Source organism: Capra hircus, chromosome 8, assembly GCF_001704415.2.
Source record: "Capra hircus breed San Clemente chromosome 8, ASM170441v1, whole genome shotgun sequence".
NCBI classification, from domain to species: Eukaryota; Metazoa; Chordata; class Mammalia; order Artiodactyla; family Bovidae; genus Capra; species Capra hircus.
Window position 1 is genome coordinate 110,739,073 of NC_030815.1, and position 21,888 is coordinate 110,760,960.

The following is a 21,888-nucleotide window of genomic DNA, read 5'->3' on the forward strand; positions in this document are numbered from 1 at the left end:
ACTATAAAAGAACGTGCTAGTGTTGTTTTGCCAAAGGAACACAGGAGAGGAGGGGTTATTTTGGGATAAAAAGGGATGCCTGAGACCCCTTCGATGGCCACTTCTGAAGGTTGGAGAGGGCCCTTAAAGGAGGTTAAAAGTGAAAAGGCCGCTTCAGCGTCTGTTAGGAATGAGACTTTGTGTCCAGCCACCGTGCCGATTACCCAGAGCTCCGAGTCTGTCTGTATGGGGTGGCCTTGGGGTCTGGAGCTTGGGCTCCGTCACTGGAATAGTTCAGGCGCACCTGGGTCATCTCTCACCTCATCCGAGGAGCCGTGGTCTGGGGTGCAGGGCCCCCCAGAGTCTGGTTCCCGGCCCATTGTTGTTGGGTCTGGGGTGGACCCTGAGATTTGATGGGTAGTGTCTGAGGACAATCCATTTTCCAGGGACCCCATTGTTTGCAGGTGGGGCAGGGTTTGGTGGGTGGCCAGGAGTTTGGGCAGAATTTGGCCCATCGTCCCATTTGGTTCCATCTAAAGCAGGGGCCTGGAAGGTTAGGTCCCATACGGGTGGGTCGAGGTTGGCGGGCCAGAGGGGTTGAATCTTTTTCTTGAATAGCTGCAGCGAATAAAGCATATTTGGTCCTACTTTCCTTTTCTTTTTCCTTTTTCGCTTCTTCCTCCCTATTATTGAAAACTTTAAAGGCTATTTCTAGGAGATCTCGCTGAGGGGTTTGGGGGCCCTTTTCTAACTGGCGTAGTTTGGGGCGAATATTGAGGCTGACAGACTTATGAATGGGACATGTAAATATGGAAGTCCAGCAGGGGTGGAAATATCTAGATTAGTGTACTTTTGGACTGCCTCAGCACGCCATGGAAAGGGCAGGGTTTTCATCCTTTTCTTGAGTCACTTCCCTAATCTTATCGTAGTTAACATGAATGTGAGAGTTTTTAGCATTCCTGTTAGTAAACAGGTGATCATATGATGTGGGTACCGGCCGCCGGCGTTGCCGGCTTGGTACGTCCACCGGGGCTCGGTTAAAGGGGCTGCATCATCAGCCCCCGGATCAGCCCTGTCTCGGTTATGGAGCTGGTCAGCGTGAGTCTGGGCTGCCTGCCACATCTGTTCCTTTTCACCAGGGGCTAATGCGGCGTTTAGGATGTAATAGAGATCATTCCAGGTTAAATGGTATGCTTGTGTGAGGCAGAGGAATTCCTTCCTGTATCTAGTACGATCTTCTGAAAAAGACCCCAAATTTTCTTCAATTTGGCTCATATCAGAAATGGAGAAAGGCACATGGAGGGAGCCGTGTAGGGCCCTCTGGTCCCGCTACCTCTCTGGGAGGAAACAAGTGTTTGCTTTGGGGCCTGGTTGATGGAGGGAGGGTGTAAATCTCTTTTGGGGTTTTGGGGGTCATTGCTTCCCGACTTGGAGGAGGAAGGAATAAAGGGTGGGTCTCGTCTCTGGAAGCCTCATTTCCGGGATGGTAGGGACGAGGCTCATCTGCCGGGTCGAAATCGGGGGCTGAGGGATTAGGGGGCCTTTTAGGAGCTTTAGATTTGGATTCTTTTGTAGTGGAGGGGGAGAGAGGGCACAGGAGGATTTGACAGGTAGAACAGTCCTTGTGTTGCAGGAAGGGGGACCCCTTCCAGGGCCGGAAACTGGGCTCTTGTCTAACACTCGGAAGTGAATTGTCCGAGGAGACACATGTGCTGACGGAGGAGGAGATTTTACTGGGACATGGCGCCTGGGTGGGGAGAGGTAGGGTAAGGGAACCCAGGAGGGCCGCTCTGCCACATGGCTCGCAGTCTCGGGTTTATGGTGATGGGATTAGTTTCCAGGTTGTCTTTCGCCAGTCATTCTGATCAGAGTCCTTCCTGGTGGTACACGCCTCGCTCAGCCAAGATGGAGGCCAGTGAGAAGGATTCTGGGAGGTGGTTGGACATGTGGTGTCTCCTTTTGACCTTTCCTGAACTCTTCCGGTTGGTGGCGGCTTATTAGTTCCGTGTCCCTTACCATGACCTCCTGTCGTGAAACAGCTCATGCAAGTGGTTACTACGGTGCCTGGCCGGGGAGTGGGGGTGGGGGGGCGGTGTCAGTCAGTGTGCCTCCCCTAACACTTGCAGAGAGAAGGAGGGCTTCTAAGCTCCCAGAAGGCTTCAGTATAGGGGACCTCCAACCATCTGCCATTCCATTTGAGTAAGTTAGTGAGATCTGATAAAATATTGAAATTGGAAGTTCTGAACTCAGGCCAGCGGTTTTGGTTATCCAGTTTGTATTGAGGCCAAATTTGAGTATGAAGTGACCTCAGTTTATGAACCTTGAGGTCGGTCAAGAGTAGAGGTTTGAGGTTTCGTTTCACACAGGCTAAGGGACAGTCGCACGGGACGGATTGGCTGCTGCCGCCAAGTCACTTCAGTCATGTCCGACTCTGTGTGTCCCCACAGACGGCAGCCCACCAGGCTCCCCCATCCCTGGGATTCTCCAGGCAAGAACACTGAAGTGGGTTGCCATTTCCTTCTCCAATGCATGAAAGTGAAAAGTGAAAGTGAAGTTGCTCAGTTGTATCCGACTCTTCATGATACCATGGACTACAGCCTACGAGGCTCCTCCGTCCATGGGATTTTCCAGGCAAGAGTACTGGAGTGGGGTGCCATTGCCTTCTCCGGATTGGCTTGACCCCATAGCAAATGGCTAACGACTGTCTGGTCGAGAGAAAAGGTTGTCACCTAATCTTTTGATCGGGCAAACAGAGAGAGAGAGTCTCTTAAGGAGGGATGGGCGTCCCCCAAGTACCTCCCCAGAGGGCCTTTGGGCCCGAGGGTTCCCTGGGAATGCAGAAAGGATGATAGTCTACGGCGCCCTAGAGTACCGTCCGAGCTTCCCTGGGCTACTGGGTCAGGTGAGAATTTGTGGTGGATGGAGGGAGGTCGAATGGCAAAAGGCCTCTGTCCTGGAGTTGGTCAGTCTTGCAAAACAGAGAGTGTAGAGAAAAGAGGAAGAGAGAGAGAGAGAGAGAGGCCAATATTCCTTGGGGTTCATGGGAACCAATGAAGGTCCTCCCGAGGAGGTATTGAAAGCCCGGGTGGGAAAGTGATCGAGGCAGGTTTCCACGCTCCGAAGGGCTGGCCGTGGAGAACGAGACTGAGAAGGAACCTCAACCTCCCAGGTTTCGGCACCAAAAAATGTAGGCTAAGGGAGTTACAGAAGCCGAGGTTCGGAGAAAGAACGAGACCGGCACTTTACAGGAACAGATCACCTTTAATGAGGCGAGAAGGGCAGCAGTCAGGTCAGTGGGCTGCTGAGCCAAGTCAAGAAGAGAGCAGGTATGTACAGAAAACATATATGCGGAGATACATCGTTTTGAGGGGGTCTGCTTTTCCTCAAGATTATTTTTTATTAGTTAGCTTTCAACAACTGGGGCAAGGAAATCCTGAGACCTGCTGGAGACTGGGATTGGCTGGGAGCTGAATGTAATCAATTTTAATGTCCATTCCTTTCTTTAGGGGAGAAAGTTCTTGAAAGCTGAGCGCCAAAGAATTGATGCCTCTGAACTGTGGTGTTGGAGAAGACTCTTGAGAGTCCCTTGGGCTGCAAGGAGATCCAACCAGGCCATCCTAAAGGAGATCAGTCCTGGGTGTTCATTGGAAGGACTGATGCTGAAGCTGAAACTCCAGTACTTCGGCCACCTGATGCGAAGAGCTGACTCACTGGAAAAGACCTCAGTGCTGGGAAAGATTGAGGGCAGGAGAAGGGGACTACAGAGGACGAGATGACCGACTCAGTGGACGAGTTTGAGCAAGCTCTGGGTTGGTGATGGACAGGGAGGCCTGGCGTGCTGCGGCCCATGAGGACGCAGAGTCAGACACGACTGAGCCGCTGGACTGAACTGAACGAACAGTGGGGAGTTTTAACCGGGCAGCCGTTCCCTCCTCCAGGGGATCTTCCCAACGCAGGGATCGGACCCAGGCCTCCCGCGTTACAGGCGGATTCCCTACCAGCTGAGCCACAAGCGAAGCGCAGCTGGAGTTTCAGCGGGCGGCTGTTTCGAGCCCTGCAGCTTTCCTCCAGGGACAGCGCCTCGCGCCCGGAGCCCGCCCGCCGGCGGGAAGGAGGCGCTCCGCCCCGGGCTTCCAGGCGCGCCCCGCCCGCCCTCCCGGGGAGGGGAAAAGGGGAGGGAGGGGAGGAGGAGGGGCGCCCGCGTGCGTCCAGGCTCAGGCCCCGACTCACCCTGCCTACCCCGGCCCAGGCCCCGCGCTCAGTTCGCGGCCATGGTGGAGGCCTGGTACATGGACGAGGCGGCCGACGACCCGCGGCTGCCGCACCGCGCCGAGCCCGCGCGCCCTGTCGGCCTGGAGCAGCTGCGCCGGCTCGGGGTCCTTTACTGGAAGGTACGCGGGGCCCGCGCGGCGGCACAGGCGCCCCTCCGGCCGCGCGCGCTCCGCCTTCCGGCCGGCGGGGCTGCGGAGCTCGGGGCCCGTGCTCAGTGCGCAGGCTCGGCGCGGCCGGGCCGGCCCCCGGGCCTCCACCGCGGGGCGCGCCGCGTGCTCGGTGCCGGGGATCGGCGATCGTGGGGCGGCGGGGTCGGCGTGAGAGCGGGCCCGGGGCCTGCGGGTCCCCGGCGCCCCAGTAGGAGGCCCGGGCCCTGTAGGCGCGGGCCTGTCCTCAGGGGCCCGGGCGGGGAGGCGGGAGGGCGGGTGGGGGTCCCTGAAGGGTCCCCTGTGCGTCTCCCTGGGGTGGGGGGCTGCTCGACGGGAGGCGCCGTTTGTTCAGACTCTGCCCTTCGGTCTCGCTGTCCACGGGACAGTTTTGGAGCAGGAGTGGACACTGGCCAAGCCTTGAAAGTGTCTGGGGATAAAGTAAGGCTGTGTTTTCAGCTCCTCCGCCAGGTCGAGTCCGGCTCCTCCTGGCTCCTGGTTATCCTGTGGATGGGAAGATCCAGGACTGTCAGAATTAAACTTGTATACTCGATCAGTCTTGCCCCACTCTTCGGGACCCCATGGACTGCAGCACGCCAGGCCTCCCTGTCCATCACCAACTCCTGGAGTTTACCCAGACTTAATGGCCATCTCATCCTCTGTCGTCCCCTTCTCCTCCCGCCTTCAGCCTTCCCCAGCATCAGGGTCTTTTCCAGGAGTCCTGTAGACTTGTTTACTCTGTGCTTCCAGCGCCCTGGGCCTTTTTGCGCTTTATAATGCCTTAATCTGGAGCAGGACAATAGTTGGACTGTTTGCCTGTGGTCTCAGTGAAGCGGTAGGGTGTGGGAAACTGTCACCCGGATGTGAAGGTGCACTGTGGGGGTCTGCTCGTGTGGGGGTGGTCGTTTAGAAATTCACTGCTCCGGCTTCTGGGCGGCTCAGCGGTAGAGGCTGCCTGCTGACGCAGGAGACACAGGTTGGTTTGGATGCTCTCACGTGTCTGGGGCAAGGACGCCGCAGCTGCCGGGCCGGCGCTCTGCAGTCGGGGAGCTGCAGCCACTGGGCCCATGTGCCGGCTCGCTGCAGCTCCACGAAGCCTGCACACAGCAGTGAAGACCAAGCAGAAACGCGTAAATAAAACTTGAAAGAAAGAAAAGGCAGCTGGGCCCGGGGTAGAAAGCCTCTTGTCTGCCTGTGGAACTTGGGTTTTATTTGTGGGCTCAGAGGGCTTCAGGTGTTTCGGCTCGCTGAAACAAAGTGACCATGGAGTTGCCATAGAGACTAAGGTCAGGCCGCCTTGCAGAGTGGACAGGAGGCGGAGGGACAGGACATGGCGGTGGGGGGAGGTGCCGTTACAGGCTCCGGCGATCGGAGCTTCCCCGCCTCCTGGTGGCGGGACTGGAAGCGTGCAGTTTCAATAGACTCCCTGGCAGCGCTGCTGGAGAGAAGGGAGGTGGGAATTCAACACAGCTGCAGGTTTTAGCCTTTAGGGGAAAGCATGCCAAGAGACAGAGAAAGGAGGGGAAGAAAGGTGAGTTTAGGACCAAGGACCAAGTGATATCAATGCAGTACATGTGGAGTATAACTATCCTGGAGATCCAGAATGTGGACACGGGACTAGGTAATAAATTCCAAGTATAATCGTATTGGAGATCCAGAAAGAGACTGTTTCGGTGTTTTGGTGTGTTCACGTGACCTCCTGTTTGTTGCTTGTTTAAACTTTTAGCTGGATGCAGACAAATACGAGAACGATCCAGAATTAGAGAAGATCCGAAAAGAGAGAAACTACTCCTGGATGGACATCATAACCATATGCAAAGACAAACTACCGAACTACGAGGAGAAGGTAAGGGAACTAAAGGGGAGTTGTTAATTACTCACCATTAGTAAATACGAGAGAAGGCAATGGCACCCCACTCCAGTACTGTTGCCTGGAAATCCCACGGATGGAGGCGCCTGGTGGGCTGCAGTCTGCGGGGCTGCATAGAGTCGGACACGACTGAGCAGCTAACACACACACACATTGATAAATGCAAGCCTTTCCTTCTTTTTAAATGTCTTTCGTTTTGGTTTATATGAGAGGAATGCTGGCCTTAGAATCAGCTGAAAAGTATTCCATCCTTTTTGGTTTTTTGGAAGAGTATGTCTAGAATGGTTTTACTTTTTTCTTTAAATGTTTGGCAGATTAGCCAATGAAGCCATGTGGTTTTTTTGTTTGTTTGTTTAGTTGCTAAGTCGTGTGTCGGACTCTTGTGACCCCGTGGACTGTAGCCCACCAGGCTCCTCTGTCCATGGGACTTCCCAGGCAAGAATACTGCAGTGGGTTACCATTTCCTTCTCCAGGGAATCTTCCTGACTCAGGGATCAAACCCTTGTCTCCGTGTCTAAAGGTCACGTTTTGTTCTTAGTGCGCTTGGTTATTATTGATTGGATGCCCGGCATTGTGATTATTCTCTTGGATGTTGGGTCCTTTTGTACCGGTAGAAATATTCTTCGGGTTTCTTCTGGAATGCATGTAAGCTTATTGGAAACAATTGGATGCTTTTGAGCCTTTCCTTTAAGATACGTTAGGTGTCCCTGAGCGGTGCTGGGTGTCGTTTAGCCGCTTTCTCAGGCTGACTTTCTTGGACTCTCTTGCGATCCCAGGGACTGTAGCCCCCAGGCTGCTCTGCTCCACCACACAGAGCCCCTGGGGTAGTGAGGTTTTTCCAGTCTGACTGGTGGGACAGGCTCTGTTCCCAGGTCGGCAGAGGCCCAGGAACTGTTCTTTTCAAACCTGAGGCTTCTCCAGCCGCAGCTCCTTTTCCTGCACGCGTGTGTGCACAGACGGGCTCGAGAGGAACCCTTGAGGGAGGCCCTCTGCAGGCCTCTGGGATTTTGCCATGGAGGTCTCTCCCCTTGGGCATTGTGTCCACACCAGCTCCCTCCGTCTCCCCAGATTCTCAATCCTGCTTTTCAGCTCAGGGTGCTCTGCCTGGGTGCCCACTCCCAGCTCCGCATCCCGAGAACTCTCTCCCAGTGGAATGCGGAGCAGGTGTGGGGTTCACCTCGCTGGCTTTCTGCCTCCCGAGTCACTCTCTTCCCTTCCCTGGTGTCTGGTGTTTTGCAAACCATCAGTTTGTACATGGTGTTTGTTTTGACTGTTGGAGGTGGGAGGGGAAGTCCAGTTTCTGTTACCCCATCTTATATGGAAGTGGGAGTCAGTTATTTTTTAAATTCTCGGTTTGTGTTGGTTCCCAGGTGCCTGTTCCTGGAGAAACTCACTCATCTTTGGCCAAGTGAGGAAACAGACATGCAGAGTTTGTAATGAGGCTGAATGTGTTCAAGTTCAAGGACGGCCTTGTTTTTGGAATTGTTGTCTTTGCTTTTTCAGGAGTAAGGTGACTCCGTTATGAAACGGCCGTGGCAACAGCAGTAGTCTCAGGATTTTTCTGTCTTGGTGAGCTTCGGCAGCTGTGTCGCTCCCAAGACTTCCTGTTTCCATCATGCTGAGCTACGAACTGGGAAGCCACGGCCTTAAGCCACTCAGCGTAGCCTCTTTCTCTTACCTGTGGACACCTGGAGGGGGTGAAGACCTCTTCCCTGGTTGTGTTGGTAAAGCCAGGCCCAGAACCCAGTCCTCCTGGTCCAGAGTCTTCACCGACCACCAGGAAGGCTGCCTCCACCCACACTGCCCCTCGCTAGCTTGGGTGTCTTCTGTGTGTTTTTGAAACAGCGCCTTGCCCTAGGATGGGAGCGGCGCAGCGACACCCAGGCTGCCAAACCCAGGCGTGTTCCATGGCGTTTCTCCCTTCACTCTGTTCTGTCCCACGTGATTCCTGCTGGTTGGAGTTCAGGCGTCATAGTACCTTACAAAAGGCCGAAATTTCTCACTGAGTGCTTGCAAGTCCTGATACCCTCTTAGATTTAAATTTTATGTTCTTACTTGGAATTTTAGACTTCCTGTCTTCTCACCAGTCCCCTTCCTTCCATAGGAGGGGCTTGACGGTTGTAAATCCTGGCTGTTAGATTATTCTTATCGTTACCACCTTCTATTTTATTTTATTTCTCCTGAAATAAAACCCTGTCCCTAACACCAGCTTATCTCTTGTTCTTGTAAAACACACTTCTTTACTCTCTGATTATCTCACGGTTGTCTTAGGTTAACACGTTTTGGGCAGGAATCCTGCGGAAGGAGTGCTGCATCTGCTCAGGGCACCCCGCCCGGAGGCCTGTGCCCGGGGTGGGGTGGGGGTCCCAGTGACCATGACGCAAAACTTGGCTAAACTGGTGCCCATCAGGGTTCCGTGTTGTGATTGGACGACTCTTCCTGCTCTAAGGAAGGAGTCTGTGGAGACTGACTTTCTGCCTGTGACTCTTCTGCTTGGTGTCAAACTTGGACTTGGTGTGAGTGAATCTTGCTGACCCCGCCCTGAGTCAGTTACCCTGTCCCTCCGTCCATCATCTTCCTGTACTGACTTGGCCGGCTTCTCTCCCGTCGATGCCCGTCAGTATGGGCGTGCGGATTCTTGGTTTCCTCATGGGCCCGTGTCCATTCCTGCCGCGATCCACCTTGATGTTCAGATCGGTCCAGACTCGGTGAGGCGGAGGCGGGGTGGGGTGGGGCCCTCTCTGTGGTCCTGCCGCGTCCCCGCCGTGTTCCCAGCCCCTCCATGCTCCCTAGCTCAGGTGTCAGGGTGTTCGTGCCCCCGGGCTCCTGCGGCTCGTCCTCGGGTCTCTCTCCTCCTGCACACACCACGGTGCCCAGTGGCGGCTGCATCCACACCGTTGGGATCAGCAGGCCTGTCCGTGGAGTTCCAGGCGAGTCGCGGTCCTGCCTTACTGAGGGTGTAGTCAGAGAGCTGTGTTCAGAAGCACTTAGGAGTTTTCTCTTCCTCCTGTGGTTGTGAGCATATGGCTTGATTCCAGATTTAAGGTCCCCCCCTCCCCGGGGCCCCAAGCTTGTTTTATTTTTATTTATGACTGTAAGATGTAAAGTGAAAGTGAGTCGCACAGTCTTGTCCGACTTTCTGCAAGCCCGTGGACTGTAGCCCGCCCGCCTCCTCTGTCCTTGGAAGTCCCCAGGCAGGAGTCCTGGAGGGGGCTGCCATAGCCAGGCTTAAAATGAAGACTCTACCAGAAGGCCCCCTCAGCTCCCCTTGGCTGGCCCGCGCTGCGCCGCGCCCTGCTGTCGGAGCCCGCGTGCCCGTTGACTGTACCATCCCGCTCTGCTCCTGCCTTCTGGGCGTCTCCAGTGTTCCTCAGCGACAGACAGCAAGCACAGCAGGGAGCGGCGCGTGCACAGCAGGGAGCGGCTCGTGCACAGCAGGGAGCGGCTCGTGCACAGCAGGGAGCGGCTCGTGCACAGCAGGGGGCCGCGCGTGCACAGCAGGGAGCGGCGCGTGCACAGCAGGGGGCGGCGCGTGCACAGCAGGGGGCCGCGCGTGCACAGCAGGGGGCCGCGCGTGCACAGCAGGGAGCGGCGTGTGCATGTCTTTCCGTGCTGTTGGAGGCGAATCTTCAGGGTAGATTCCTAGATGGGTGGCGGGTCAGTGCGTGTCCAGCTGTGCCCACCCCTCCAGGGGCTGTGTGCCCAGCAGCGGGGGGACCTGTCCTCACGGCCTCGCCTGCCCGAGAGGCTGCCGTTCTCACTGGAAGCGGGGATTTTCCAAATGTCTGTGGATCGTTCAGAAGGGTGGAAGCATTACGTGAGGAGAGCTTTGAAACCCTCTGGGACGAGAGGCAAGAAGTGGGGAATCTTAAGAAGGCCAGTTAAGGAGAAAGGTGAAGGTTGCGTGGGTGTTTACTGGCGCGTGCTTCCAACGTTCGTGCACATTCGAGCATTTTTATTGTGAAATGTTAGAGGATAGAGCCCCAGAAGACAGGCCAGGTAGGGATGAGCGGGAGGTGTTTACTGAGCGCCTTCCTCAGATGCACACGCCACTCCTGCCCCGCCGGGGTGACCACGTGCCTTCGCATCTCGTGGGGGTGGGCCGGGTGGTCCGCGCTGGGGCAGGGGTGGTTCCGGCCACCTCCCCCCGGGGGCCGCCAGCTCACAGAGCCCCCCACCCCCTCAGATCAAGATGTTCTTTGAGGAGCACTTACACCTGGACGAGGAGATCCGCTACATCCTGGACGGCAGCGGGTACTTTGACGTGCGGGACCGGGAGGACCAGTGGATCCGGATCTCCATGGAGAAGGGGGACATGATCACCCTGCCCGCCGGCATCTATCACCGCTTCACGCTGGACGAGAAGGTGGGCTCACAGCCGCTCTGCTGGAGTGTGGTCTGCGCGCCTGTTGGATGCTCAGCCCTGGCAGCGCCAGGCGAGGAAGCTGCCTCAGCGAGCGGCTGAGGGTTCACGGGGGCCGTGAATGTTCACTGGGCACGTGCCCAGGCCCATGGGAGGCGCCTCTCCAGGGGTCCCTGCTCCTTCATCATTCGAGAGCATGTCCGTTGGGCCTCAGCCGTCGGGCGCTGGAGCCATGGACACGGTCACAGAAGCAGGAGAAGGGTGGTCTGGGGCTCCCTCCGTGGGCTTGGGACTGACCTGAGACTCAGGGTGTGCTCAGCTTAAGGCTCAGGACTCGGAGAGGGCGTGTGAGGGAAGGCCCCAGCGCCTCTCCCTGAAGGTGGCCGTGACCAGGCCCTCAGAAGTCTTCTCAGAGAGACGGCTCGCTTGGCAGGCGAATGTGAGTCGTGCCCAGGAGCCAGCTGACTTCTGTCGGGGGTGGCGCCCCTCTTTTCTGCTCACTGCGCTTCGGGACGGTTTCCTGTCGGCATATAGACAGCCCCGGCCTGTGCGCAGCTGCCTGCTGGCCACTCTGGGACACACTCTGGTTTACTTGCGGAGTGGTGACCCCGAGAGATGGGTCCGCTAGCTGTCTCCAGTTCTCTGGGTTCCGGGAGAAAGAACCTCACGCGTTTGCCATCGTGTCCCCTGTAGGACACACCCCCGGACGTGCACCCTGGCTGGACAGGGGTGCAGGTTTCTAACCGTGCTGCGGGAGGGGCCCGCGTGCAAGGCGTGTGTCTGTCGAGAGCGTGGGCCCGATGCTGCCCTGTGGCTGCCTGAGCGTGGGGCCTCCTGCCTTTCAGAGGAATGTGCGTGAGAACGGGGGTGAGCAGCATAGAGCGTGACCTCACGGCTGTGTAACCAGCACTGCTGTCTGTGTCTCCCCAGAACTATGTGAAGGCCATGCGGCTGTTCGTGGGAGACCCTGTGTGGACGCCGTACAACCGGCCGTCGGACCACCTCGAGGCCCGGACGCGGTACCTGGAGTTCCTGGCACGGACGGCTTAGCGGCCCCTCGGGCCCCTCATGAGGCAGCGTGGAGTCTGTCCCTTCCCCCTGCTTCAACGCTGCAGGCTCGAGGCTGGGGAGCCTCCTCTGCAAGCTTGTCAGATCAGAACACTATTTTTTTGATCAGAACATGTTTAATGGACGGAGCTATGGAGCTGGTTGGATGTGCAACCAGCTGGAAATTTGGGCAGGTGATTCACTTCTCTGATTCGGGGTCAGGGGTCAGTGGCCCCACACTAGCTCGAGCCTTCAGCTCTGACCAGTGAGTTTCATCTCCCCAAATACAGCCACTTGCTGCCTGATTCTCGGGCTTTTAAACAGGTGCCAGGCGAGGCCATACCTGCCCTGTGCAGGCATGTGACAGTGGGTGCCAGGACGGGTGGACAGGTCACCCACTTTTCTCCCAAGACACAGGGGTGCTGGGGGGAAGCTGGCATGTTGGGGGACACGCACTCGCTTACGCCACTTTCTTGCTCAGAATAAAGGAGCTGCCTTGATGCTCTGCTGGCGGCTTGGAGCTGCCTTATATTCTGGTGCTTGTGGTTCCTTCAAGTCGCCCCGTTCGCCTCCATCCCCTGATGCGTGTGCGTGTGCGTGTGCGCAGCTGTGTCTGTGTTTCCTGGGTCAGCGCTGCTCCGCGTGCGGTTTCTAGGGTAAACTTGAACAGTAAATGTCTTCTACAATCAAGCCTTTGCATTTTAACAAGAATTGGTACATCGTTTGTATTTTTGATCAACAGTTTTGAGATACAATTATCTCATTTGTTATAATCATAGAAAACCCCTGAATTAGCCTGAGATTTGAAGGGCAGTTTGCTTTGGGTATTCTTTTAGGCTGGATTAAAAATCTTTCTGTGGAAATGGATATGTCATTGCTTCCACGTTGGTTTTGGCATGTTTCCAGGCACGGAGGGACCCCAGGCCTCGCTGTGTGGGTGAACGCTGGTCTTAGGGTCAAGCTGCGTGCTGGCCACACAGGGGTAACACCGTCAGCCCCCCGAGTCGGGGGCTGCCCCTCCTGACAGGGCTCAGGAGACGAGAGGGCACCTCGGAGCAGGGGTGGCTCCTCCTGTGGGCACCGTCAGTCAGAGAGACGATGGTGGTTTATGGATTTGCAGTCAGGGGCTCCAGGGGCACCCGCCTGGGGGCCGAGCTGTCCGTGTGGACCTGGGAGCACTGCTTGGTGAGGGAGACACGTCTCAACAGGTCACTGGACAGGCGTGCCCTCCCTGTAGGTGTGCAGCACTCAGGGGTGGCGTGCGGCTCACGAATAGACAGTGCGTTAAAGCAGAGACATCACTTTGCCTGCAAAGGCCCGTCTAGTCAAGGCTGTGGCTTTCCCAGTGGTCATGTACGGATGTGAGAGTTCGACCGTAAAGAAAGCTGAGCGCCGAAGAATTGATGCTTTTGAACTGTGGTGTTGGAGAAGACTCTTGAGAGTCCCTTGGACTGCAAGGGAATCAAACTAGTCAATCCTAAAGGAAATCAGTCCTAAATAGTCATTGGAAGGACTAATGCTGAAGCTGAAACTCCAGTACTTTGGCCACCTGATGCGAAGAACTGACTCATTTGAAAAGACCCTGATGCTGGGAAAGATTGAGTGCAGGAGAAGGGGACGACAGAGGATGAGATGGTTGGATGGCATCACTGACTCAGTGCACATGAGTCTGAGTGAACTCCAGGAGTTAGTGATGGACAGGGAGGCCTGGCGTGCTGCAGTCCGTGGGGCCGCAGAATCGGATACGACTGCGCGACTAAGCACAGATGGTAAGGAGGGAAAGTTAGCAGCAGAAACGCAAGCCAGAGGCAGTGGTGGTGCCCCACAGGCGATACTGTTTGCTGATCTGCAGGAAGTTGGGAGCAGAGCCCGACCTCACAGACCTCAGACACGCCTGGGCCCGTGAGCATCACTGTTCCTCCAGGCCCAGCTCCTCTAGGGGGTGGGGTTGGGGGGTGGATGCTGAGGGGAGCTGCTGTGCTGTGCCTAGTTGCTCAGTCGTGTCCGACTCTTTGCGACCCCATGGACTGTAACCCGCCAGGCTCCTCTGTCCATAGGATTCTCCATGCAAGAATACTGGAGTGGGTTGCTATGCCCTCTTCCAGGGGATCTTCCCAACCCAGGGATTGAACCCCGGTCTCCTGCATTGCAGGCAGATTCTTTACCATGTGAGCCTCCAGGGAAGTCCAAGAAGATGAGTGGGTAGCCTATCCCTTCTCCAGGGAATCTTCCTGACCCAAGAATCGGCTGAGGGCTCCTTCATTGCAGGCAATTCTTCACCAGCTGAGCCACCAGGGAAACCCTGCTGAGGGGAAGGGGGGGCACATCTCAGGAGGCTGAGCCCAGGGGTCTGCCCCCTCCCCCGGAGACCCTGATGTTGCTTCTCCCAGGAGCTCAGGCCGAACAGGCTTGCAGGAGCGCATCTAGGTGACCCCGGAGCCTCGCCCTCTGGCCTCATTCTCTGCCCCTTACGGAGGGGACTTGGTGTAGCCCGGTTTGGGGGCTCGCTCCTCGCACTGCTCCCTGCTCGGCTCTGGTCTCTCAAAGCTGGAGGCTTTTGTGTCTGCCGAGGGGGCCGGGGTCACTCAGCCTTGGAAGAGGGGCGCCGGGTGTCTACCTGCTGGAGGGCCAGCGTGCAGGATGTGACTGCCCCCTCCCAATGCCCCACAAGGTTCTAGACTCCAGCTTCCCTCCAGGGCGAGAGACTGGCCTGATGCTTTGCTCGGGGAGCCCATCTCCCTGGGTCTGAGATGTCCGCGGCAGACCTGGGGGCGGCAGGCTGGTTCCGGGAGGCCCCTCCTGGCTGCATCCTCACGTGGCGCGGGGCAGGGGCGGCAGCCCTGCCGGGTCCTCTTGAGACCACTGCCTGGGGTGGTGGAGGGGGGGCCCGTGAGCTGGGGGCCTGCGGACAGGAAGCTGACACCGCTGGTGGACAAGGGGGCCCGGGACCGCTGGGTGGGGTGATCAGCGCTCCTGATTAGAGACCACAGGCAGCACCGTCAGGACTTCATCACCAGCGCTAGTGCTGCGGCTGCAGGTGTGGGGGGAGTGTGTGTGTGTGCATGCACACGTGTGTGCAGGGGCAGTGTGTATGTGTGCACACGCGCAGGGGAAGTGTGTGCAGTGTGTGTGTGCGTGCATGTTTGCGCATGTGCAGTGTATGTGTCCACGCGGGGGAAGTGTGTGCACGTGTGCACGTGTGTGTGTGCAGGGGCAGTGTGTGTGTGTGTGCGTGCGGAGGGGAAGTGTGTGTCTGTGCATGTGTGTGTGTGAGGGGGAAGTGTGTGTGTGCGCGTGGGGGAAGTGTGTGTCTGTGCATGTGTGTGTGTGAGGGGGAAGTGTGTGTGTGCGCGTGGGGGAAGTGTGTGTCTGTGCATGTGTGTGTGTGAGGGGGAAGTGTGTGTGTGTGTGTGTGTGCACGGGGGAAGTGTTTCTGTGCACGTGTCTGTGTGAGGGGGAAGTCTGCATGTGTGTGCGTGCGCGGGGGAAGTGTGCGTCTGTGCCTGTGTTTGTGTGAGGGGGAAGTGTGCATGTGTGTGCGTGTGGGGGAAGTGTGTGCGGGGGAAGTGTGTGTGCGGGGGAAGTGTGTGCACGCGTGGGGGAAGTTTGCGTGTGTGCACGAGCGCATGTGTGTGCGTGTGCAGTGTGTGTGCGTGCATGCATCCGCATGTGCTGATGCAAATGTGCAGGGGAGTATGCTGTCACGCAGCGTTTCCAGGTGTTCTCCAGGCTCCACCTTAGGAGGCGTTTTCCCAAACATCCTCTTAGATGTCCAGGGGGTCGCAGAGTCGGCCACGACTGAGCCACTGAACTGAACTGAGTTCTTGGGTGCGGTGGCAACCGGGAGGACACCCAGGTGGCCTGGGGCCCATGTGCCCTGCGGCCCCTTCTGGAATGGGGCCTGCCTTTCTAAGGAAGGAGGCCCCCTACTCAAACCCCCATCCTTTGGTTTCCCCTCCTGGATTTTAATGAATGCATTTTATTTTTCAGGTTTCAAATGCTTGTTTGATTTGTGCAAACAGTTCCAAGAAATCCGGGGGCCAGACGGAGTCTCATCTGAGGACGCAGGAGCCCCACAGAGGCGCATCAGTGCAGTCCGGGCAGTCTGCGGGCACACCCGTGTCTTGGGGCCCGCGCCACCGTTAACTAATCCTGATGGCTGGCTGGTGAGGCAGGCCACTGAGGGGGGCCCACAGGGACACACGGGCAGAAGCACACCCTGGGGGTCCGCGGAGAGCAAAGGTCCCAGGGGGCGTCCGGGAGGACCCTGGAGTGGAACAAGCCTGTTTCCACATCTTGAGCGCTGCCAGCAGGCGTCTCGGGCTGAGTGCCCAACACGGAAGCCTCCCGTCGCTGGAGCCTCGGGACCTGACCTTACTTGGAAATGGGGTCCTTGCAGGTGTGACTGCACACGGCTCCCAGGGAGGTCCTCCCGGTGAGGGTGGCCCTGAACCTAGACCCGGGGTCCTTACCGAAGAGGAGACAGGGGGCAGAGGCCGCGTGGGCACCCTGAGGGCCAGGTGGGGCTGTGACTGGAGCCCCCCGAGCCAGCCTCGCAGAGCCCGGAAGCGCACTGCTGGCCTGGACTGAGGTGCGGACTCGGGGCACGTCCAGCTGCTCATCCGTGGGTGTCTGCTGTGGCAGTGTCAGCAAGCTGAGCCCAGCCCGTCCCCCATTTCTCAGGCGAGACCCGAGGCTCCGAGTGCTCAGCTCTCCACCCGACCTCCTGCAGGTCCCCTGGTCCCCAGACGCCCGTATGCAGGTGACCCCCAGTCACGTCCTTCTTCGAGGACCCCGAGTGGGAGACTCACAACATGGTGAGCCCACCCTGCTCACCAGCCACACGAGGCTGCCCGGCATGGCAGTCACCCAGGGGCACCTTCACCCTTCTTGCCCTGCACCCACCAAGTACCCTGCTCTCTGGAGTAACTGGGCGGGAAGTATGGGGGGAGCTCAACGTGGGGACAGTGCTCAAATTGCAGCAGGGTCCTGGATGAGGGGCCCTGAGGTCCGAGATGCTCTGTGATCAGTTACTGGAAAGGTTGGATCCATTTTCTCTAGGAGGGGGTCGTGGACAGGGGGAGGCTGGCACGTATTTTACCTGCTTTATTTATGCGTCTGTAATGGGTAATAGACTTGTCTGAGGTTCAAGGAGGGCCAATTTGCACATAATTCCCAACACCTGAATTGGCCATCTCCTCCTACACGTGAGACCGGCTGAGAGGACTTGGTCACCAGCAAGCTGGGCTGGATGCGGTCACGGGCGGGGGGTCCTTCCCGCCTGGCCCAGGCCTAGCCCTGGGGACAGCCTGGGTCTGCCTGCTGGTGAGGAGGCAGGCGGGGGTGGGGTGGGTGCCGCCCTGATGTGTGCTGGGGATGGAGGGGTGTGCAAGAAGCCCCCTGCCCTCACCTCTGGAGGGACAGAGGCCCTCTACCCGGGGAGAGAGGGGATGGCCTGCTCCACCCCTGCTGGGCATGGAGCCCTGCCTGTGGGCTGGCCCCCCGGCCTCCCCCCCGCCCACAGCAGCTCTTTGCTTGATGCTCTCGGGACTGCTGGCCTCGCTGTCCATGCCAGGCCAAGGTGCCAGAGGGTATCCTTGTCCTTAAACAGCCCCCGGCGCCCGTGCCGCTGGCAGTCACTCTGAGCCACGAGGCTCCGCATGTGTTTGTCTCCAGTTCTGCAAACGTGCATCTACAGATGGCTTCCCCGCTGGTCTGCTGGCTAAGAATCTGCCTGCCAATGCCGGCAGCGAGGCTCCAGTCTCTGCTCAGGGAAGACTCCACACGCAGCAGGGCAGCTAACCACGGCTGCCACGACTGCTGAGACCTGCGAGCCTAGAGCCGGTGCTGGGCAAGGAAGAGGCCACAACCACGAGAAGCCCCCACGGCTGCAACTAGAGAAAGACCACGCGTGGCAAGGGAGACCCAGTGCAGCCAAGAAACCACCACCACCACCACCCACGAAAAGATCACGTGTATCTGCAGTGTTCGTGTTGCTGTTCAGTCGCTCAGTCCTGTCTGACTCTAGGACCCCACGGGCTGCAGCACACCAGGCCTCCCTGTCCGTCACCAACTCCTGGAGCTTGCTCAAACTCGTGTCCATTGAGTCGGTGACGCCATCCAACCATCTCATCCTCTGTCGCCCCCTTCTCCTCCCGCCTTCAATCTTTCCCAGCATCAGGGTCGTTTCCAATGACTCAGTTCTTCACATCAGGTGGCCTAAGTATTGGAGCTTAAGCTTCAGCGTCAGTCGTTCCAATGAATATTCAGGACTGATCTCCTTTAGGATGGACAGGTTGGATCTCCTTGCAGTCCAAGGGACTCTCAAGAGTCTCCTCCAACACCACAGTTCAAAAGCATCAATTCTTTGGTAATCAGCTTTCTCTATAGTCCAGCTCTCACATCCATACATGACTACTGGAAAAACCATAGCTTTGACTATAGGGACATTTTGTTGGCAAAGTAACGTCTCTGCTTTTTAATATGCTATCCAGGTTGGTCATAGCTTTTCTTCCAAGGAGCAAGTGTCTTTTAATTTCATGGCTGTAGTCACCAACTGCAGTGATTTTGGAGCCCCCACAATAAAGTCTCACTGTTTTCCATCTATTTGCCATGACGTGATGGGACCGGATGCCATGATATTAGTTTTCTGAATGTTGTTTTAAGCCAGCTTTTCACTCTCCTCTTTCACTTTCATCAAAAGGCTCTTTAGTTCCTCTTCACTTTCTGCCATAAGGGTGGTGTCACCTGCATATCTGAGGTTATTGACATTTCTCCCGGCAATCTTGATTCCAGCTGTGCTCCATCCACCCTGGAATTTCACATGATGTCCTCTGCATATAACTTATATAAGCAAGGTGAAAATATATAGCCTTGATGTACTCCTTTCCTAATTTGGAACCAGTCTGTTGTTCCGTGTCCGGTTCTGACTGTTGCTTCTTGACCTGTATACAGGTTTCTCAAGAGGCAGGTCAGGTGGTTTGGTATTCCTGTCTCTTGAAGAATTTCCCACAGTTTGTTGTGATCCACACAAAGGCTTTAGTGTGGTCGATGAAGCAGATGTTTTTCTGGAACTCTCTTGTTTTGATGATCCAGCGGATGTTGGCAATTTGATCTCTAGTTCCTCTGCCTTTTCTAAATCCAGCTTGAACATCTGGACTGTTGAAGCCTGGCTTGGAGAATTTTGAGCATTACTTTACTAGCATGTGAGATGAGTGCAATCGTGCGGTAGTTTGAGCATTCTTTGGCACTGCCTTTCTTTGGGACTGTTTCCAGTCCTGTGGCCACTGCTGAGTTTTCCAAATTTGCTGGCTATTGAGTGCAGCACTTTCACAGCATCATCTTTTAGGATTTGAAATAGCTCCACTGGAATTCCATTACCTCCACTAGCTTTGTTCGTAGTGATGCTTCCTAAGTCCCACTTGACTTCGCATTCCAGGATGTCTGGCTCTAGGTGAGTGATCACACCATTGTGATTATCTGGGTCATGAAGATTTTTTTTGCACAGTTCTTCTGTGTTTTCTTGCCACCTCTTCTTAATATCTTCTGCTTCTGTTAGGTCCATCCCAATTCTGTCCTTTATTGTGCCCATCTTTGCATGAAATGTTCCCTTGGTATCTCTAAGTTTCTTGAAGAGATCGCTAATCTTTCCCATTAAAGATTCGCAGTCAGCAACATATCTATTTCATTTTAAACATGAACGGCATTTCAGAGTACACACATCCCTAACCCTGACACCTGGAGGCGCGGGCACGCCCACACTCATGCATACTTGGGTCTCCCTGGTAGCCACTGTGTGCACTCCTCAGCTATGGGCATGGCACACTTTCACTACCTTCTCTAAATCACTGCTTATTTTTTAAAGGCAAAACATTTACCAGTTTCGGTGACTTTTTCCCACTGGTTATAACACACACACACATTATGTAGAAACATAAGCATAAAAGGGAAAATAGAAATGCGTTTCAGCCCATCCTTCCTATGACTGTAGTTTAACATCAAGTATTGGTCTGCAGCCTTTTCTATTAACATATGTGTCGTGTAAACACACATTTGAGGACTTTTCCAGGTCATTAACTTTTTAAACGACATGGTCTTGTGTGAACGCCCCCCAGGAATGCGTGGTGATGAATGGAAACACCCTATTATCACAATTTCTGACTCCGTTGCCAGTTTATTTTCCATAAATGCTCCATGGTTTTTCTGCTCACACACGTGTGAGCGTGTGTTCCCACAAGGCTCCCCGACAGCTGCGGGGGGTGAGCAGCACAGCCCCCAGGGGTGTGGGTGTCTCAGCTCGGGTGATGAGCCCCGCAGACAACAGCTTCAGCAACAGATGCTGACCTGTCGTGGCCTGGGGGCTGGGGCTGCAGGGTGGTCCCTGGGCCTCGCTCCTTGCCAGGTCCTCTCCTGTGCGTCCCTGTGCGCCGACCCTTGGGACTCCATCCCACCTGGACACCCCCTTGGAGGCCCATCTCTGCAGAGAGCCATGCTGGGGTTTGGGGAGGTTCCGGGGGAGCAGCTTTTGGGGTGCCTCCTGGGTGTGTGATGTGCAGTTGAGGCCTGGATCTGGGATCGGGGAGCACGGGGTGTGGGTCTCCCCTGGGCTGGGACCCCCCCTCCCGGAAGGCAGGCTAACAGTACTTGATGCATTTGGTATAGAAACTTACAGGAAAACGGCGTGAAGCAGGCAGACCCCAAGGGTGAGCCCAGAGGCTGCGGACGCTCGGGGTGGGGGTGGGGGTGGGGGTCCCCTCCCTGCCTGAGCCGGAGGCGCCCCTCACTCTCTCTGGAGGTGTAGGCCCGGTCCTTGTGGCGGCCTCTCCTGTCTCTCCCATTTCACAGGGTAACTAGTCTGTTTCAACGACTGCTGAGACCGTCTGCCCAGGAGATGCCGCATTTGTGTGTTTACCATGGAAATAACTAGAAATACAGCTTGGCTCTGCTTTATGCAATACACGTTTATATCAGAATCTTGAGTGAACTCTGTTTTAAAACGTACTAGCAGAGCTCGGTAACTTAAAGGGCCCCTGCCAGGGTTCTTGAATCAGGTGCGTTAGACACTTTAATGGCAGGAGTGACGGTGTAAGTACGGAAGCAGACAGCGACCCCCAGAGCTGAGAGCAGTGACCCCTGTCCTGGCCCCACTGCACATGCAGACCCCTGTCCTCGCCCCCGCCCCTGTGCTGGAAACACGCAGGACGAAGAATGGATCCGCTCCCCCGGCACCAGACTTCTCCGAGGGGCTCCGCAGAGGCTGGAAAAGGCCCCAAGGGAGCAGCGTGGAGCTGCAGCTCTGGGGCAGGGGAACGGGCCCTCTCCCTGATCTACGAATCTCTAGAACGCTCTGGCTCGGGCGAGAACTGTGTGTGTTACGCGGTCAGCTCTCCCCTGAGGCTGCTAGGAGTGGCCCCGGGTGCCCCCGGCCCCTGTGCGTGCGCACCCCGTGTCTGCAGCCTGCCTGATGGAGGAGGCGGTGGGCAGACACCGGGCGGGAGGGCCGGGGTGTGCGCGGGGGCGCTAGGCCAGCTTGAGGCACTGCGTGTTGAAGCAGTCGCCCTCCGTGCCGGCCACGGCCTCCAGCAGAGCCTGCTTCTTCTGTAGGCTGCGCGACGACTCCAGCTCGTACATGGTGGTCAGGTTGAAGAGCACGCTCTCGTGCAGGTGCTGCCGCGGGTCCCGCCGGGCCATGGCCTCCAGCTGCCGCAGCGAGTCCTTGAGGCGGCCCAGGTACAGCAGGCACACAGCTGCGTTGTTGCTGGCCTGGGGGGCGGGGCAGGGCTGGGTGGGTGTGTGCGGGTGGCCCAGGGCCCCCCAGCCCTGGAGGGTGCCTGACACCAGCAGATGCGCCACCTCTGCCCGGGGCATCTTACCACTGCATTCGACGGGTCCACCCTCAGGATCTCCGTGAAGAACCTGTGCGCTTCGGCGAAGTTATTCTGACCGAGGTAAAGGAAAGCTCTGCAAATAAGCAACACAGGAAGGATGATCCAGAAGTCAGATGCAGGCGGGTGTGTGGCGGGGACACTGAGGGGGCAGCTCCATGAAGTGCAACCTTGTGGGGAGGGCGCGGGGAATGCAGTCTGTAATAACGCCTTATCTTTGTGGGCAGACAGACCATGACTAGACCAGTCATCCTGATCAGTGCGAAAGAGAGAGAAACATCAGGTCACTATGCTGTGTAACAGGAACGGATGGTGTTTCAGGTCAGC

At 56.7% G+C, this 21,888-nt stretch overlaps 2 protein-coding genes across 4 annotated transcripts in view; one reads left to right on the plus strand and one right to left on the minus strand.

The window, feature by feature from the left end:
* Positions 4,146 to 12,540, plus strand: ADI1 (acireductone dioxygenase 1). Its single transcript, XM_018052723.1, has 4 exons — positions 4,146 to 4,370; positions 6,124 to 6,243; positions 10,454 to 10,633; positions 11,561 to 12,540. Exons 1-4 carry the CDS (start codon positions 4,251 to 4,253, stop codon positions 11,678 to 11,680), a joined length of 540 nt encoding a protein of 179 aa, XP_017908212.1. The 5' UTR covers positions 4,146 to 4,250; the 3' UTR covers positions 11,681 to 12,540.
* Positions 19,822 to 21,888, minus strand: part of TRAPPC12 (trafficking protein particle complex 12) — a 38,170-nt gene continuing 36,103 nt past the window's right edge. For all 3 annotated transcript variants that reach the window (XM_018052724.1, XM_018052725.1, XM_018052726.1), the window contains exons 11-12: positions 21,550 to 21,637; positions 19,822 to 21,439 (exon numbers count right to left, since the gene is read on the minus strand). In XM_018052724.1, coding sequence (XP_017908213.1) covers positions 21,197 to 21,439; positions 21,550 to 21,637 — 331 coding nt within the window. In that variant the 3' untranslated portion in view covers positions 19,822 to 21,196. The remainder of the gene's footprint in view (positions 21,440 to 21,549; positions 21,638 to 21,888) is intronic.

What these genes read in the sequence shown, in the direction of transcription:
- ADI1 (XM_018052723.1), top strand. Translation starts at nt 4,251, where the DNA reads ATGGTGGAGGCCTGGTACATGGACGAGGCGGCCGACGACCCGCGGCTG. An exon ending in TACCGAACTACGAGGAGAAG is followed by an intron (nt 6,244 to 10,453) that starts GTAAGGGAACTA and finishes CCACCCCCTCAG; the next exon opens with ATCAAGATGTTCTTTGAGGA. An exon ending in GCTTCACGCTGGACGAGAAG is followed by an intron (nt 10,634 to 11,560) that starts GTGGGCTCACAG and finishes GTGTCTCCCCAG; the next exon opens with AACTATGTGAAGGCCATGCG.